The sequence below is a fragment of the Ammodytes marinus genome, assembly GCF_949987685.1.
Source record: "Ammodytes marinus genome assembly, chromosome: 3".
Lineage (NCBI taxonomy): Eukaryota > Metazoa > Chordata > Actinopteri > Uranoscopiformes > Ammodytidae > Ammodytes > Ammodytes marinus.
The window spans coordinates 20,825,161-20,844,100 of NC_137232.1; the positions used below are offsets into that span (position 1 = coordinate 20,825,161).

The following is an 18,940-nucleotide window of genomic DNA, read 5'->3' on the forward strand; positions in this document are numbered from 1 at the left end:
AGAAATGACATATCCTTTCAGGGGGCCTGGAGCAGTAAAACAAGCAGGAAAAAACTGCAGCAGAAGACAGAATACATCATATTGGCACTACAAGCAGAGAAAACAAACAACAAATGAAAAGAAAGTTCAGTTTACATTATATCATAAACGTAAGCATGCGTGCTTGTAGGAGATGACAGATGATCCGGACAATATTTCAAACTAATGACTTAATGACCAAACCAAGTAGTAGGTATTTCGATCTGTAAAGATTCTTAAATTCTGCCTGATATTGAACTTCAGTACATTCCTGTTTGGTCAGTTTCATCTACTAGCACAGCTTACATTAACGTAAAGAGCATACTTATAGCTATGGTGTTTGTGTTGCATGTATTTTAACTCTCCAAGTGGTAAAACTTTAGTGAGTATATTCTCAGGAATATTTTTTAATTTTTTTTAAATAAACCACTATTCTATTTTTGTATTTTTATATATATATATTATATTCCATTACATTGATAGAATATTGTATACTGTAAATACATCTTTCTGTGTAACATGTTTTCTTATTCAATATTACTGTCGTGATTTTTTTTTTAAAACTTTATATGTAATTCCTTTAACATGCATTCCTCTCTGAGTAAAGTAAAGAGACGGGAAGTGTTGTGATTGGTTGGACCTGGAAGGGCGTGGCCATGACCAATAGACCTGTGAGGACAGGCAGGTAAGGGGGACCACACAAACCCAGTCAGGCCCTTTTTCGCTGGAGGGTATTGGACGCCTCCTTCCGGAAAGTTACCTGGCAAACTACAAGCTGCTGACAAAAAAGTAGAGCAACGCCTTTTCTGAAAGGGCTCGGAGAGTAAGAACTCGGTGCCCTTTTGATGCAAGCAATTTTGTTCAGCCTTTCATACGATTTTTTTGTTTGTTTGTTATCCTAGCAAAATTCCTTGTCATTATAGACATTATTATTTTTTTATTCAAAATAAGATCTCAATATACATGATTCTCTCTTTTTTGACTATGTACAGAAGTGCAAAAAAGTCAACCTTTATCACCTATATCGCCTCGAGATTAACCCCACCCCACCCCTTCCCTTGTTGTTTGACATTGGCTAAGTAAGAGATGAGTGTGCAGACTCACTTCCCCACTCATCACCTTCACCTGACCCCGCCAGCAACGTCCGTCCCCCCCCCCCCCCGAAAAAGTGATCAAATATGCAGCTTGTTTTCCAACATGGCCCAATTTCCCGGGAGAGTAAAAATATTCAAACAATAGTTACTATTTGAAATGGATACAGTAGAAAATAACATCTTTACTCTAAACATCTAACTATTTATTTTTTTATATTTTCTTCCTCATATGACTAGTTACAAACCTTACAATCATTAAAATATTACTCGGTTTATCGGCGATGGTTGCCACAGTGACAACTTAGCCTCTCTGTTCTATTATTTCATCACTGTTAGATACTCATATAAAACATCTTTGTTCAACGAACACAAAAAGACTACATAAATGAACAATATGCATACAGTTCAACAATATGCATAACGTAGAAAATATTGAGTTTACAATCGTAATCATACTAAAATCAAAATTACATGGAATTTCAGGAAACTGTGCATGAGGAACACACAGACACACACTTTCTTTTTTAATCTTATATTCATTTTAAGAAAGATAAATATAATAGGCAAAAACTGAAAATCAAAACTAAATACAAAAACATCATCCAAACGAAATGAAGTCAAACACTCCTCATCTAACGGAAATACTACAAGAAAGTTAAGAAAACACTGACAAAAAAAAGTGACAATTACATAGTGCTCTGTGTTTGTGTTAATATGGCGTGAGTTAGGCAACTGGATGGTTCAAAATGGCATGTTGCATTGTGCTGACCCGATGGTACATTCTAAGGCTTTGGATGAGTAATACAATCATTTATAATCTTGCCACTTTCCCCTGTACTATCCACCAATTAAACATGCCTGAAGAACACCCAACACATCAAAATCAAAGAGTTCTAGAGATCTACTCTTAACACCCCATCTTCTTCTGAGCATGGCTAATGCGGGCCCGTATACATTTTTTAAAACTTTGTCCCACTAATCTACCCAAAAATATCTAGTAACAGTGACACAAAAATACTTTGGCTATCTGAAAACAATTCTCAAGTAGACGTATTAACACAAATATTCTTAAATATGTCAGACTATATGTACATCTACCTCGAAAAACTGCTTCAAAATATGCATAACCATACAAATGAAAAACAAATCATGTCACACAAATCACATCCGTCACCAAGTTGCAACACGGATTTTGATTTCTTCCTCACAGCAGTTTGGATACCAACTGTTCGCCCCGTTGTTTCATAGCTATTCATAACAACAACTTCAACGTGAGAATCTTCGGTCTTTCGTGCAGGCCAAGACCCAACATTGAAACTCACGCGATTTTTAGAGTCAACAGACTTTTATAAATTCAAGGGAGAAAGAGCTATTCACTCTGCAAAACATCTTGGGAAGGTTATCTAATTAGCCGTGGTGGTATTGGGAATCACAGGTAAAGACAGGTGTTGACATTTGACACCACATGCTGCCCAAGAGACAAAATCTTAAGTATTAAAGGGAATTTAACATGAATTTAACACTTTTAACAACTGCTTATATACCATTCATGTGTTTTGAGATGTATGGCACTTTACAGGGACACCTGCAAGGCTAAAGACATGTGCTTTGGAGATAAAAAGGTAGGCTGCACAGGTTTAAAAGACACCTCACAGACATTCAGTTGCTATTTTTGCCTCTGAGTGTGTACTCGTGTAATATCCCTTATCGCTGGCTTCGCAAAAAATTAAACCATAAAACAAATCATTGTGCATGCAAATGTGATTGAGTCAGATTATCCATTTCTATTACCTCAACTGAAATACAAGGTGCACCTTTGTGTAAACAAATGAACTACATCGAAGTCGAAAGACCAACGGCCAATGAACAAACGAGTGACACAAGTCAGGATTCTTGGTCAACGGTCGTACCAATCCAGTCGAACTTCAGATGATCCGCACATTTACCTCATGTTAACATTCAAAGTGTGTCCGGTGAATAAAGGTAAGTTGTCCCTACAGAGTGAGAGGCGAATGGCGTTCCTTCTTCTTCTTGTTGTTTGATAGTATGCATGAAGTACTCGTGATAACAACCCTAACAAACTGTGCCTCCTATATGAACATGCAGATTTACTCCAAACCAATTTAGATTGGGTTCTCCATTTTGCATTTGATGTTACAGGCATGAAGGGTGACCGCTAATCTTGGACTCGACGTGAGCCCACTCCGGTTTCATCTGGAAAGAATTTTGAAAAAAAAAATAAAGTAAATCAGGTGTAAATCATTTCCTTATTGTCTTTAATTAGACCCTGACTCCACATCAGGGGTCTCGCATCAACCCTGCCCTAACCCTGACTAAAAGAAAAGCCAGGCAATCTTCCTCCTCTGATTCCAATTTGCATCTGCCACTTAAATTAAGGGGTTGGTAGAGATTTAGCAAACATCTAAATGGAAAATAATGATAACAAAAAACGTTGTCAGCTGCAAGAAAATGCAGTTGGAATAAAGGAAAATCGTTCCCTTAAAGCCACTACGAGTAACATGGCACGTTGGCGTCCCCTTTGGACAAAAGCGGTAGTATTTTTACGATGCCCGCTGTCGCAAAGCTGTTTTATAGCTCGTGCCAGGCGCGTGAGTGTGAACTGAGAAGGGAGCAATATAGTGCATGTCCGTGTGTTGAAAGTGTGAGGACTCTTTTCGGCTCCGTGAGAGTGGTTTTGACACTGCATGAACTAATGCCAGTCACTGCCACATGCACCTGATTGCAATGAGTTGATGCAGCAGTGTCACCTAACTACTCTCTCTCACGGAGCTGAAAGATTACGTGTCCGACTCCTCACAGAAAGCGAATGAACGATAGACGGCAGTTAGTATGGATCACGATGAGGTAATGTGTTTATGTTGTTGTAAATAATGACTATTTCAGATAATGGTTATCTGATGATGGTGAAGCAAAGCAAACTTTGTGTTAGTACCAACCGCTCATTCATTTAGGAGTAAACACTGCAGTCTAGTTTCGCTCTTGTGAAATTGTATACACGTTGCTTGGCAACACCCTCGTCCCCCGTAGCCACTCTCCCTTTTAGCTTTTCTTCATTGCATTTTCTTTTTTTTCTTTGATGGTTAAGCCCCGTTATCAGTCATTATGACGACAAATAACTGTATCAAACAAGGCTCCCGCTCCCCTTCCCTCACCTGGAGGGATAGGCTTCTCAATTCACGTTGCTGCGCCACACTGAAATCTGCGACCAATATATGTGAACATAGAGCTTGCACGAGCGAACCGAAAATCGGACTGGGTGTGCGACCAGACCAAAAGCAGTAATAAAAACTATTTAAAAACGTCTTTCTTTGCACTGATGGTCTCGTTTGCTGTTAAAGGTAATTTATGATTATCAGAGGAAACATGAGGCTGTTTAAAAGATATTTAAATGTTACTCGTAGCCGCTTTAACTGTTTCATAGCTGAAAAATAATAGACAGTATTGTCCCGAATGCAGTGTGTGCGAGAAGTGCAGTACATACTGTTCTGATTGAGTCTTCTACATCTGGGTCACATACTTATGACTATTCAGATGGTCTGCAGATATCATTGGAATCTGATTGAGAGGGGAAATAGGAGGACCAAAAAAAACAGGGAGAGGAAGAAAGGCAAAGACAGAGAAAAAAATTGTGGGTTAAACATGAGGAAATTGGGACACACCAGCATTTCAACATAAATTATTAATACCAAAAATATCAAAATATCAAATGCTCTGAAAAGTTAATAAAGATCAGAGTTAAGCCATGTGCTCCATTCATGCATTTTTCAATAAGAGGCACATGGGAATCATGAGATAACATATTACTCAAAAGTCAAAGCTGATATCAGAAGTGAGAGAGAGGAGCCAGGAGAGGAGCAAACCTGATTGGCTGTTGCGGTTGCAAAGGGAACACTTGTGGCAGATGTAGTGGCTCCAGACACAGTGGCTGGATTAGCACCGTGCATCATGGGTACTTGGGGGGGAAGATCACACAGGCAGTCAGGCACTCAGGCTAGCTAATTGGCAAATTTCAAAAGCATAAATTAAATTCAGATGGTATCTCTTTTTAGTCCTATTGGCATTAATACTGAAAAAGCTAATTAACTAGCTTTTGTTTTAGCTCTTGAAAGAACTAAAAACAATAATAATACAATTATTCCTACAAACAATGAGCATACTATAAATCTTACTACAATAACAACTACTACATCCAACTCTACTTTCATCATATGAGCACACAGTATAATATAACACTAGTTTTTAGATTGTCATGAGCTGTAAGCTGTAATCATACAAATTAAAACAAAAAAAGGCTTGAAATATTGCACTTTGTGTGATGAATCTAGAATACACAAATGTTTTTTTATTAAATTAAGGCGGTGAAATTAACTTTTCTGTGATGTTAACTGTTTTTCAAGGGAAACCATAACCAGCATTAAACAGGACTGTGGCAGAGCGAAAACGGGATCCATTCCATCCCACAAACATCTATTGCAGAGTACAATAAAACAAATACAACAGTTTCCAATTAAAATTACACCATTACACTCTAAATACAAATTTGCAATTTACGTTTTTTTCTGCCACACTGCCGACTGGATAAAAAATAGATTACATATGCCTTTTTGCGTTAATGTGGTGAGTTCAATGAAACGGGCTCAAAGATAATCAGTAAGGAAAGCTGGCACCTACCAACACTTGTTGCAGGTGTCATGCACAATATCGAGCCTGCCCATCATGCATTGCAACAGGGAGTGGAGTGAACAGGGAGGAAAATAAATCAAGAAAACCCATTAACTGTTATAAAGTCAGACATATCGGATTCAACCTTGGTATATGAACAAACTGTGCTCTGAGTACAATGATTTTGCACCAATATTGATTCATAAATAATAACACAAAATAATAATTCCTTCGCACACACCCAAGTAGCTGCAACCACACATAGGCCTATATTGTACAGCATAGGCATAAGATATAAATATCAGGTGAGGAGAACTTCTCTCTCGCTCCAGCCCCAGTTTGCTGTGAAACTTGTCACTGTTGCATATAATGGAAGGGCTGATTAAACAGTAAACCAGTGGTCCCATTTTGCTGTCAGCAGTGTAACAGCTGTTTGCACCGGGGTAGTTTCAAATGACCCGCTTTCAGAATGTTCAAAGTGTACTGCAGTGACCTGACAGTCCGGTAGTGCCGGACATATGAGGATCTGAGTATCCCAATCTCTCAAAGAAGGGAATTGATGTCAGGCTATTCTTAGGCTGCCAGACGAGAATATGGAACACAGTGTAAGATGACTACGCAGTGGCCATAGAAGTTAAGCTCACACAAGTAGTTAGTACCAGTGTGTGTGTGTGTGTGTGTGTGTGTGTGTGTGTGTGTGTGTGTGTGTGTGTGTGTGTGTGTGTGTGTGTGTGTGTGTGTGTGAATCACACTAGACAGGGTTTAATTCTTTGCTGGGGATGGAGGGAGAAATGTCCCCCTCACTCTTTAAAAACCCTTTATTGCTATCAAAATAGTACTCTTACATTCTAAAAACAACAGCCCTGACTTCTGACACCAATTATAAACCCATGCTGTACATACATGTGCAATTTAGTCAATTCACTTTTTTCCACCATGTCACCAACAATAAAACCACACAATAATTGAGAAATTCACTGCTGATGCCAAAAAATAACGGATTCGCTAAATTACAGGTGATTCAACAGCCAATAGCAATAGGATAATTGCCACACATATTGATTAAAGAAGACTCAGGCCTCACCTGATGGTATGAAGGCAGCCTGTTGCTGAAACTGCATGTTGGCCAGGGCCTGTTGGTACTGGAATACGCCAGCATTGAACATAGTGGTGGCACCGTTGGCTTTTTCAAGTGCAGGTCTCTTTGGTAAAGGAGGCAAGACAGGAGGGAGCCCCTGATGAGGGGACAACACCAAAACAAAGGGATGGGAGTGAGGGAAATCAAAGGATGGTAGCAGTGACATTCAGGAGAGAAGAAAGAATTTCATTAGAAGATAAAGTTGCCCTTCCAAACAGCTATTACAAACACTGGCAAGCAAGCAGTGGACTAGACTACCTGTGGCACAGACAGGACAGTTTGGCTAGCTGACAAACCCGCTGGTGATGACAAAATCTGTCCTCAGGACAATGTCACAAACCTTGTATGATTTTGAATAATACAGAACATTATCTTGCAGGCTAAGGCATTGCTAGATTTTTCAGTAAAGAGAACTATAATCATAACTATAATACACATTATTGTATTGCTTGTTGGACCATCAACAGAAACGATGTTATTAGGGAAAGCTGCACTGCCAGCTCCATGATAGAAGTACACTATAAGCCATGTTAAGACTGTCATGACACCGCGTCAACAATAACACATGCCCTATGAGAAGTGACAGAGTCATGCAAGTACTACCATACATTACTAAATACAGACATGCTTTATTATTTCAGATTGACTTAAGGTGATGAACTGACCATTGACAGTAAGATGAATAGTGGTTGTTTTTTGGTCCTGATGTTTTAAATCAAGATTCAACTGGGCATTTTATTAACTTAAAAAAGTATGCGACAAAACTTATGGACAGAATCAGTTCATCAACCCCAGTTCAGACCATTAAATATGTGCTTCATCTTAGAAATACAAAAGTATATCTATCACACCACAGCTACATGCCAAGCTAAGAGGTGAAAGGTCATAATACCAGGTCAAAAGTTGCGTCGAAGGGTCGCTTCAGTGACTTGACAGCCGACTGAGTCTTAATTAGCAGGCAGCGAGCACATGATGGCAATGGGCCAATGGGGTTCAAGCGCATTAACATAAACCAGCAAGCGGAGTGCATCATGGGGGCAGCAGTGCAGTGTGGGTTGGTGAGAAAACAAAAACAAAAAAATAAACGAACAAACAAACAAACAAATAAAAAAACAAATCATTGGAATCCAATATACAACAATAACAAGACTAGGGCATGCACATTAATGGCTGAAAGGGTTATGGCCCTTAATGTGTTTAATGAACTATGACTTCGGTGGATATATTATGGTGTTCTGGTCCATGAAGGGAGACTAACCAACCAGATGTGTTCAATTAAAAAAGAATGCAATCCTGGTCTGTTGTATAGACTTACTCTATAAATATAAATCTTTGCCCAATAAAAAGGCCCTGCTCCAGATACTATATACATATGATGTATTCCAAGTATGTGACCTCATAGTCAAAATTTCATTTTCACTACTGATTTATTGCTGATAAAAATATACAGGTACTGATAAGGTTTCTGATAAATTAATTAATCTTCTCTTGATTTTGAACATCCTTAAGAGGTGTGAAGTTCCAAAGGGCACATCGTACTGAAACAACTGTTCAAATGTGGAGCCAGGTAACATAAAGTGAAAAGGTTAACTACAATCATGTTTACCCTCCTTTCTGAAAAATCTGCCTAATGTAATTTACAGAACTTGGCTAGTAAACCTTTTTGGTGTCCTTTTATAGAAAATTATCACTGCATTGCAGAGAACAAGCTTTGCATTAACTGTAGCCTGCAAAGTTGTCTTTTCAACAAAAAGCTATTATATGTCTTGACTGAACAACAGCAAAATATACAACTAACAGAGCGGCAAAACAAAGAGGAGCAGGTAGGCTCAGTCAAACACTTGACGCATGATCACTACAGCCTGCTGCTAATAAAGCACACATTGACTTTGTATCATCTTAGTGCGCATCAGGTCAGAGCTGAAGAGAGCAGAGGCAACCAGAATGGGTGCTGGGAGATTGAGTAAAAGCACAATGTGGAAGGTGTTGACTCAACAACTACATACATACAACTACATACATAAGGAACTGGAAAATCAAGGCTCTCAATCCAAAATAAGAGCATTTTGTAGTACAGTAGATAGATCCATGGTCATGTGAAATGAGCCCAAATCGACATGAGAAGAGCCCAAGGATTTGTTATAGTTCTTCACATGAACAATCATTTTCAGGCTTGATTATGGAATAACTACATGACTCTAGGGTCTACGTTTTATGAGTTTAAATCCTATGCCTTCTTCACAGGGCTGATGAAGAAGATACGATACAGTATATACCTCTATGTTCCTTAGCTTGAGCTTTTCTTGTGGTTGTTTCATCTGTGGACAGATACCTACCATGGCTGCAGCAGCGGCAGCCTGGTTGACCTGGTGTTGGGCGGCTTTGATCTTGGCCTGCAGGTGAGCCGGAGGGTGAAAGTACTTGCACTTCTCCCTGGAGCAGCGGCCCTTGATGTAGTCCATACACACAGTGACCGTGTTGTCGTTGGTGTCAATCATAGTGCTGTCTGACGGGTGGGCAAAGCGACAGTCGTTCTCTCCACGCGTGCAGTTACCCCGCTGGTATTCCCGACATACCTGGTGCGCAAAAACACACACACACACACACACACACACACACACACACACAAACCTTGTATGCCTTTCATTTTGTTTGCATCTTAATAAGACTTTGTTCTTGAAGCAAGTCAAGTCAAACTTTATTTATAGCTTATATCACATTTGAAACAACCTCAGTTGACCAAAGTGCTGTACAGGCTCAAAACACAATACAAAACAATATACAGTCATATGAAAAAGTTTGGGAACCCCTCTCAGCCGGCATTATAATTGACTCTGCTTTCACACAAAAAAAGATAAAAGTGGTATGTCTTTAATTTACCAGGAACAGCTGAGTACTGGGATGTTTTCCAAACAAAGATTTTTTGAAAAGCAGTATTTAGTTTTATGAAATTAAATAAAATGTGAAAAACTGGCTGTGCAAAAATATGGGAACCCTTGTGGTCTTGCTGATTTTAATGCATGTAACAGCATGTAAAACTGAGGACTTTAAACACAAAATTGGTTGGATTATGTTGTTAAGCCTTGAACCTCATATAAAGGTCTGTTTAATCATGATAAAAGGTATTTTAGGTGCCTAAATGCAAGTTCCACTTCTCTTTGACTCTCTGCAGAAGTGAGACAGAATGTGATCATCAAAACAGCTCCCAAAAGATCTTAAAAACAAAGATTATTCATTGTCATGGTTTAGGGGAAGGCTACAAGAAGCTTTCCCAAAGGTTTCAATTGTCAATTTCTACTGTAAGGAATGTTGTCAGGGAATGGAAGGACACAGGCACAATTGCAGTTAAACCCAGGTCTAGCAGACCAAGAAAAGTACAAGAGCGGCATATGCGGCGGATTGTGAGAATGGTTGCAAACAACCCAAAGATCACCTCCAAAGACCTGCAAGAACATCTGGCTACAGATTGTGTATCTGTACATAGTTCTACAATTCAGTGCAATTTGCACCAAAACATCTGTATGGCCGGGTGATGAGAAGGAAGCCCTTTATGCGCCCACGCCACAGATACAGTTGCATGGAGTATGCAAAAGCTCATTTAGACAAGCCAGCTTCATATTGGAAGAAAATGCTTTGGACTGATGAGACAAAAATTAAGTTATTTGGTCTTTATAAAAAGCAGATGTTTTGGTGCAAATTGCGCTGAATTGTTGAACGATGTACAGATACACAATCTGCAGCCAGATGTTCTTGCAGGTCTTTGGAGGTGATCTGTGGGTTGTGTGCAACCATTCTCACACTCCTCCACCTATCCCGCTCCTGTTTTTTTCTTGGTCTGCCATGCCTGGGTTTAACTGCCACTATGCCTGTGTCCTTCCATTTCCTGACAACGTTCCCTACAGTCGAAATTGACAATTGAAACCTTTGGGAAAGCTTCTTGTAGCCTTCCCCTAAACCATGACAATGAACAATCTTTGTTTTTCAGATCTTTTGGGAGCTGTTTTGATGATCCCATTCTGTCTCACTTCAGCAGAGAGTCAAAGAGAAGTGCAACTTGCATTTAGGCACCTAAAATGCATTTTCTCATGATTAAACAGACATTTCTATGAGGTTCAAGGCTTAACAACATAATCCAACCAACTTTGTGTTTAAAGTCATCAGTTTTACATGCTGTTACAGGCATTAAAATCAACAAAACCACAAGGGTTCCTATATTTTTGCACAGCCAGTTTTTCACATTTTATTTTATTTCATACAACCAAATACTGCTTTTCAAAAAATCTTTGTTTGGAAAACATCCCAGTACTTAGCTGTTCCTGGTAAATTAAAGACATACCACTTTTATATGTTTTTTGTGAAAGCAGAGTCAATTATAATGCCGGCTGAGAGGGGTTCCCAAACTTTTTCATATGACTGTATATATTATCTAATTAACATGAAAAATCTAAACACAATAAATAGGAGTATAATAAAATGTCAACATGTCAAGCTCAACTTGTATTAAAAGCCAGTGCAAAGAGGTGAGTTTTTCTAAGCAACCTTTTTAAGTCATGAATGGACTGTGCAGTAACTTATATTCAAGGTTAGACTGTTCCACAGATTAGCACACACAAACATCAGACCAACACACACACACACACACACACACACACACACACACTCACACACACACACACACACACACACACACACACACACACACACACACACACACACACACACACACACACACACATATTGTGAAGTTACTGTTCACTTTACTTCCTATTTGATGAAGTCATCAATCTGTTCAGTCATTTCTGAACTTGACAGTCACTCTCCAGACGGAGATAACCAATCTTTATGATTATGGTTCAGCCATTACTGTTGATTGATAAGCAGAGCAGACCGTAACCAGCGTTCACAGACTCATCAATCACACAACATGTATCCATTATTCAAATGAGCTGTGTTGTTGTCCTTCCTCGTAGGGACAGAAGGGGGCAGCATTGGCAGCAAACTGATATAGCCTCAGCCTGAATGTAGCGGCTCAATGAGCCTCATGGGAAATATGAGGTTGGTTAACCTCAAGGGGAAGGCTGTAGCTGAGGTAATCACCAGCCCAAAGTAATAACACACAAACATGCACACACACACAAGATGGTGCAAATTTAAATTATGAGGCAGCATTTTTTCCCGTAGATTACATTTTGACACTTGAGCTGTGCAATGACTTAAGATCTCTGTTTGTAGCACAGCCAGACATGCGCTGGGTCTGAATTGGCATCAGAAGTCCTATCCTGCTCTTAATGAAATGTAATTTCATGGCTACGTTGTATCGATCTATCAGCTATTGTGATAGAACAAGCCTTTTACCAAATGTCTGTTTACCAGTCGTCTCACTAGTCTGCATGCATAAAGGATTTGATTTGTGGTGTGGAGACAGAGGCAGTCAGACAAAAGGCCACCAACGCCCGTTATCTACAAAACTAGCCCCTGCTCTGTCTCCTGCCATGACAGCTCATCATCCACAATCATCTGTATGAGCGATGATGGGATAGGATTCTACCTCTGTCTGTCTTTCCTGTCTCTTCTGTACCTCTATCACACAATCACATGTTCACCTATACATATGCACACTCTCACACATGAATTCCCACCACTGCCATAATTACTGGCGTTATAAAAAAAAAAAAAAAAAAGGGACTGCCTTGTTGTCAGGCAGATGTTGGAAAGGCGGGTGAGGGAGGGAGGTATGGAGGGAGGGAGGGGTTGATGAATGAAGAGTAAAGGACAGAGATCGGGATCAAGGAGCCAGACTGACAGTCTTAAGGGATGGCATGTAAAAAGAAAATCAGAGAGGAAAGGGAAGACTAGGTGAAAGCAATTTGATATTGCCTGCACCAGGTGTGGACCAGTGTATTTGTCTTAACAGTGGTTAATCATGCATTACAGAGAGCCAACCTAGTGGAAGTGCTTAGTTCGACAAACAAATAAAGGGGCCTGTTAATCATATTTATGTCCCCATGGTAACTGTCCCTCAGGGCTATTTACATCACCATGGTTGCAGGTAGAAGCAACATGTGATTGTATGCACGCTGAGAGGCATGCAGTATATAGCTCCATAATAGATCCAGAGACAGAGAGACTGAAAAAAAACTGTCAGAAACTATTCCTCTGGAAAACATTTCTCTTCTAAAATAGGAATTTCTCGCATGCCTCAAAAGAAATAGCCTGTTAAATATCTTACTGGTTGGTTTGTGTGTCGGTCTGCAGAATTCCAGCAATGTTTATTTTGAACGACGCACTCTAGAAATTTTAAATATGGCTGGCTCCTTTCCTTATAAGATATGTTTAGAAAAGCTAGTTCCTGACAAATGAAGGCTAGGATGTGAATTCTCCCAATCAATTGGCTTTTTTCCTGTACACACACAGGCTAAGCACCACAGACAGCATTGACCACTGCGCCTAAATATCTTGAAGGGAAAACTGTGAAAATGGGTAGTTTTTCCCTGCTACTGCCAATGATGACATTTGGCTAATAAATATTTCATGTCTGTTTGTGTGTTCACTTGATTTTATTGCAGAACGCTATGAATCCTTCGTTTCAGTCCCAGTCTGTATCAGTACCTGTATGTTCCTCTTCTGCTAACAACCTCTTGCTTGTTTCTGTTATCTTTGTATCTGCTTGACACAACCCTTCCCTTGATGACCACAACAACAACACAGCCTACAAATTCATTTTCGATCTGCTCCGCCATCTCTTTTATCCTGTAATGGACCCGTAGCTTCACTATGCGTGTCATCGACTCATTCATTGGGCCCGGAGACTTACTCAGCCTCACCCCCATTAATTGCCCAGCTAGCCGACATTACATTTAAATGTAACCTTGCCTAACAATCGAGCACGCCCACTGCCTGCCTCACAACGATTTCCCCATTATTCTGCTGCGAGTGTTTCCCGGGTGGGGCTGCATAATGGATGAGATTGACTTAACGTCCAATTAATGATTAGCCGAACACAGCTAGAGGAACGGTGCGCATCAGGTTTTCTCATGACTCATTGCTTTCATAGAAGAATTAAAGATTTTTCTGAAAATGACACACTGATGCAGCATAACCTGAGCTCGTGCCAAACAATCATGTGTGGTGCCTGTTGATGGTATATGCAGCATCCACTACGGTAGTGTTTGTGGGGAGATAATATCATTGATGTCTCCATTTTTTTGCCTAAGTATGACTAATGACTGTACGAGACCAATGGGATGTACTGTATTTATTGTAAGAGAAACTGTGTGTACCAGATACATAATTAAAGTCTACAAACAGAAACTGTTGACGCAAGACTTTCCAACTTGTACCTTTAATATTCAAATAGGCACAGCCAAACATTTCTAAGCCCAGTCTGTTTGCATAGTTCGGGGGGGAAAAGATCCTCTCTGGGTGCAGTGGTTCTCTTAATCTATTTTTTAATCTGTGATCGGTATGAAAGTAAAACACTAATTATGCAAATCCTCTCATCTCTGCAATCTGTGGTTTGTGTGTGTGTGTGTGTGTGTGTGTGTGTGTGTGTGTGTGTGTGTGTGTGTGTGTGTGTGTGTGTGTGTGTGTGTGTGTGTGTGTGTGTGTGTGTGTGTGTGTGTGTGTGTGTGTGTGAGTGAATGTGTGTGTGTGTTTCTCACCTCCAGTCTGTCTGTTCTCATGAGTTTCTGTGCAGCGGCAGCAGCAGCACCTGGTACAGAGACATTGGGGTTGCTGGTGACCAGTACAGGGGCACTGGGCATGATGTCAGCGGGCATCATGCCAGGCGACACAGGGCCAAGGTAAGGGTTAAACGCGGCCGCCGCTGCAGCAGCAGCATTGACATTGGTTGCAAGGCTGGGTGTGACTGAAAACATGGGCTGTGGGCACATAGAAAATGAGAGTTGGTAAAAATGGAGCGGAGAGTGAGCAAAACTATCTTACACAGATTTCTCAAAAGGCTATATATATATATATATATATATATATATATATATATATCAAAATGTTGAATATTTAATGACATCAATCAACAAGTATAAACCACCCTTCCACACTCCTACTCAAATTACCCATTGAAGATATGTGACAGTAGGTGGAAATAGGAGATGTATGCAATTACCGATAGAGAAGCAGAAGACAGGAACTGTGGTTGGGGTTGTGGAGGGGAAACAAATGGCAAAAAAATAGACAATTAATGGGCTTACATCTGAGGAAATAAAACAAGATGTACTCTTTGATGGCTGCGTGTCTTTCATTTGACATAACACATGAAGGAGGCCTACATTCTGTACTGTATGGGTTGGCATGAACTCCCCACGTGGATCAGATAGAATCACACACTTCATACACCAGTGATCAAACACATATAGCAGTAATAAGGCTGAGGGACGTCAAGCTGTTAGTGCATCAGAGACGAGAGAGGGTCTGCCTGTATACTATGTTTCACTGGAGTTAGAAAGAGAAAACATCCACATCATGTGAGGGGGGAGGCTTAGTAGTATGCTAGTTGACGTAGTGCACTGCAAGTTTTCCCTGCACGTTCCTGACCTCAGCCCCAGTCTGAGGATTGTCTCTTGAGTGCCTGCCAACACGACACAGTGAGTAATAGAGCAGTCGCAGCCAGGGCTTGGACGGCTACATTCCTCCCCAAAACCTCTTCTCTGCTGCTCTGGAATGACTCAGAATAAACAGGAATAATGGCATGGACTTTCTAATCTGCCTCTGGAATGTCTGGAGAATTATGTCCTGTCACAGAGTAGTCTGGAAAAGTACATGTGTCTCTCTCAATGTGCTCGGATATCAGTTTGTTATATTCGCATCGCAGCTCAAGGTTGGGATGAAATAGGCATGATGTCAGTGAGAAAGAATCACAGTCACGAGGTCGTAACAATGCGGTGATGTCATCCTGCAAAACAGTTTGTGATCCCACCAAAAGGCTTCTCAAACAATCATTTCATTACACATATTTCCACACATGATTGAAGATCACAGATGATCTAACTACATCAGAATTTATGTGATAAAAAAAATTAAGTAAATAAAAGAATCAAACAGAAGGATCAAAAGCACTAGGACCATCTGGAGCAATGTTGTGCTATGCCGAGTGAAGAATTTTTTTTTAAACTGATGTCAAAGTAGGCCTACCCTTTGAAATTACCCTTCATTTGACTTTCATGGTTTTATTTGTCTTATTTCTATACAATCTCTGCACCAAACAAGTACACCAAAATCCCTTTAGATTAGACACTAGAGATTTCTTAAGTGTGAGTGAGCGATAAGCGAGTGAGCGAGTGAGTGAGTGAATGACTTAGTGTGTCTATGAGTGAGTGAGTGAGTGAGTGAGTGAGTGAGTGAGTGAGTGAGTGAGCGAGCGAGTGAGTGAGTGAGTGAGTGAGTGAGCGAGCGAGCGAGTGAGTGAATTAATGAGTGAGTGAGTGGCACATTGCAGTAGTTAAGACATAATTGTAACGTGGGCTGTCCGCTGACGTTGACTCTGTAATAAAGAGCATCGTGGGCACCATCACTCACAGCCGACTGTAATGGACCCTAATTACTTCAACCTCTGCACAGTCCCATGCGTGAAATGAAAGCGCTCTCCTACACACACACGTAGGGGAGGCAGGTACAGACACAAAATAAAAAGTGGGAGAGAGGCAGATAAAACGAGGGAGACGTATTGAGTTTGAGGGCAGGAAACTCAACCAAAAGACACAGGGGAGGGATGGAGGAAGAACAAGTCTTATTCCTAGCCATTCCCTTTATTCAACACCGTGGCTCTGTTTCCTTGACTCTCCTTTGTTTCTTCGGTATAAAAGCCAATCTCTCCTCACTGCTGTCGAGTCGACCAATCCCCTTCACTTCACCCACCTGTCTATACCCGGCCCATTTATCTCTTCCTGCCTCGCTCGCTCCTTTCCGTTCTCCTCCTGGTGTGTCCTTCTCTGTCAGCCTGTCTTCCTCCTCCTCTCCTTATATGTTCTCCCTCCCCATGACACAAACAGAAAGGGAAGGCTTTGCAGTGCAGGGAGATCTATTGCTTCTGTAAAACCCTTTCATGGTTCCCCCCTCTGTTTTCCTCTCAATGGGTCTATCGGCCCCCCTCCCCCCAGATGAGGGTGATAAGCCATCAGCTAAGTGTGCACGTGTGTGTGTGTGTGTGTGTGTGTGTGTGTGTGTGTGTGTGTGTGTGTGTGTGTGTGTGTGTGTGTGTGTGTGTGTGTGTGTGTCTGTCCAAGCATGCAGCATCTGAAGCTCTTTTGAATAGTCTGAGACAAATTCACTCCAGTGCTCTCACTTTAACATAAAGGGACAAAGGAGACGACAGAGGAATTACTTCAAGCCTGACTGACAGGTCTTATTGACTGCATGGGCTCATGGATTCATTTAAACTGTCATCACCTTAAAGATCCTCAGAGCATGCAACATAGTCAAAGGCAGCAATTTCTGATGTAATGCACTGTGTGTGTGTGTGTGTGTGTGTGTGTGTGTGTGTGTGTGTGTGTGTGTGTGTGTGTGTGTGTGTGTGTGTGCGTGTGTGCGTGTGTGCGTGAGTTTTAATGATTGTATGATAATAACATAATACTTTATTGATCACTGTATAAATGTGATGGTAAGTTAATTAACCCTCGGGCCCTGTTGTTCAAACTTTGCCTGATATATTGAGGCTTACATGATATTAATGCATTTAGTGCAGAAGCAATTAGTCAACTGATCGATTAGCAAATCCACTGCTGCCAAATATTTTGATAATTTGATTAATCATTGGATTCATTTTTCCAGCAACAATACTAAACAGTCTCTGGTTCCAGGTTTTTAATGGGACTATTTGCTGCTGTTCTCTGATTACATCATTGTTTATTAAATATGTTAGGCTTTGGAAATGTTTGTCAGACCAAATAAATCATATTTGTTGAACACCAAACAAACATCGCATCCATTATCCAAGGCAGTCATTTCTGGATTAATGTATTGTCATGAAATGAATTTAAACAATGTCTTCAAAATCCAAAATAGGTATACATAGCTTTTATTTGAAAGTGCTGGGTTGAAAACCACCCAAATTGTATTGTTGCTAACCCAGTCCGTTTTAGTGTGTATTGAATCAAAAAACAATGATCATTCTTGATGCAACAATAACTCCAGGTACATTTGAAGCCAGCTTCAGAAAACTAACAAGCCCAGGTTTGTATCAGATCATTAGAACCAGAGTAGCTTGTAGAGTTTGTCTATTCCCTGTGTGTTGGAAATGAATGTCATCTTTGTTTATGTACATGATCTCTCACCACGGGCTGTAACTGTGTGCCGGGCATCATGGCGTTGGCCAGCTGCATCTGCTGAGCCAGCATGACCATGTTTTTCTGCTGGATGAGGTTGTTCCTTCCGTTGATCTCCAACTGGGTCTTTAGGTGGGGAGGAGGATGCAGGTACTTACAGTTCTCTCTGGAACAGCGGCCCTGATTGGATGAGAGAGGAAGTGGGAGGGGTCAAGGGAGAGAGGGGGGAATGATAAGGATGACAGAGACATTGAACGAGGCCAATTAGAATAGTATTAAATTTAGCTGTTGCGTAATGTAAAGAAGTAATGAGCCTTGACTCAAGTTGCTGCCCTCCCATTTAGCAAAGGGCTGACCTTACATCCCTAACATCTGGGCCAGACATCGGGTTTTGTCGTAAAGAAGACCGATCAGTCTTGCTTTCTTCACGCCCTTTGTGACCTAAGCTGTGCACTCGCTACCTTCCCATATTTTCTCAAGGTCCCGTCACGGGACAAATTAGCTTTGAGAGCGAAGATAAAGAGGATTAGCAGCCTAACTGCTTCCGCTAACAGATTGTAATACAGAGAGAGGAAGACAAAAGAGACAGGGAGAATGATGATATGGAGAATTCTCATTATACGTATGTCTGGCAATGCCATCTCTTAATTGCTTGTTTTGTACGACGTCCTTTTCAAAACCCAAAGATAATAATTTGATCATATTGCACACAGAAAAGAAGGAAATCCTTA

The 18,940-nt window shown here is 40.6% G+C and overlaps 1 protein-coding gene across 5 annotated transcripts in view; it reads right to left on the reverse strand.

Annotated features, from left to right (window-relative positions):
• Positions 1-1,192: 1,192 nt before the first annotated feature.
• LOC307271439 (muscleblind-like protein 1) overlaps positions 1,193-18,940 on the reverse strand; it is a 54,646-nt gene continuing 36,898 nt past the window's right edge. The window contains exons 3-12 of one of the 5 annotated variants that reach the window (XM_080053899.1): positions 18,219-18,389; positions 15,056-15,079; positions 14,595-14,813; positions 9,270-9,509; positions 7,826-7,879; positions 6,880-7,030; positions 5,805-5,840; positions 4,994-5,085; positions 4,615-4,688; positions 1,193-3,326 (exon numbers count right to left, since the gene is read on the reverse strand). In XM_080053899.1, the coding sequence (XP_079910025.1) occupies positions 4,632-4,688; positions 4,994-5,085; positions 5,805-5,840; positions 6,880-7,030; positions 7,826-7,879; positions 9,270-9,509; positions 14,595-14,813; positions 15,056-15,079; positions 18,219-18,389 (1,044 nt within the window). In that variant the 3' untranslated portion in view covers positions 1,193-3,326; positions 4,615-4,631. The remainder of the gene's footprint in view (positions 3,327-4,614; positions 4,689-4,993; positions 5,086-5,804; positions 5,841-6,879; positions 7,031-7,825; positions 7,880-9,269; positions 9,510-14,594; positions 14,814-15,055; positions 15,080-18,218; positions 18,390-18,940) is intronic. The other 4 variants (XM_080053900.1, XM_080053903.1, XM_080053901.1 and 1 more) reach the window with 4 other exon arrangements.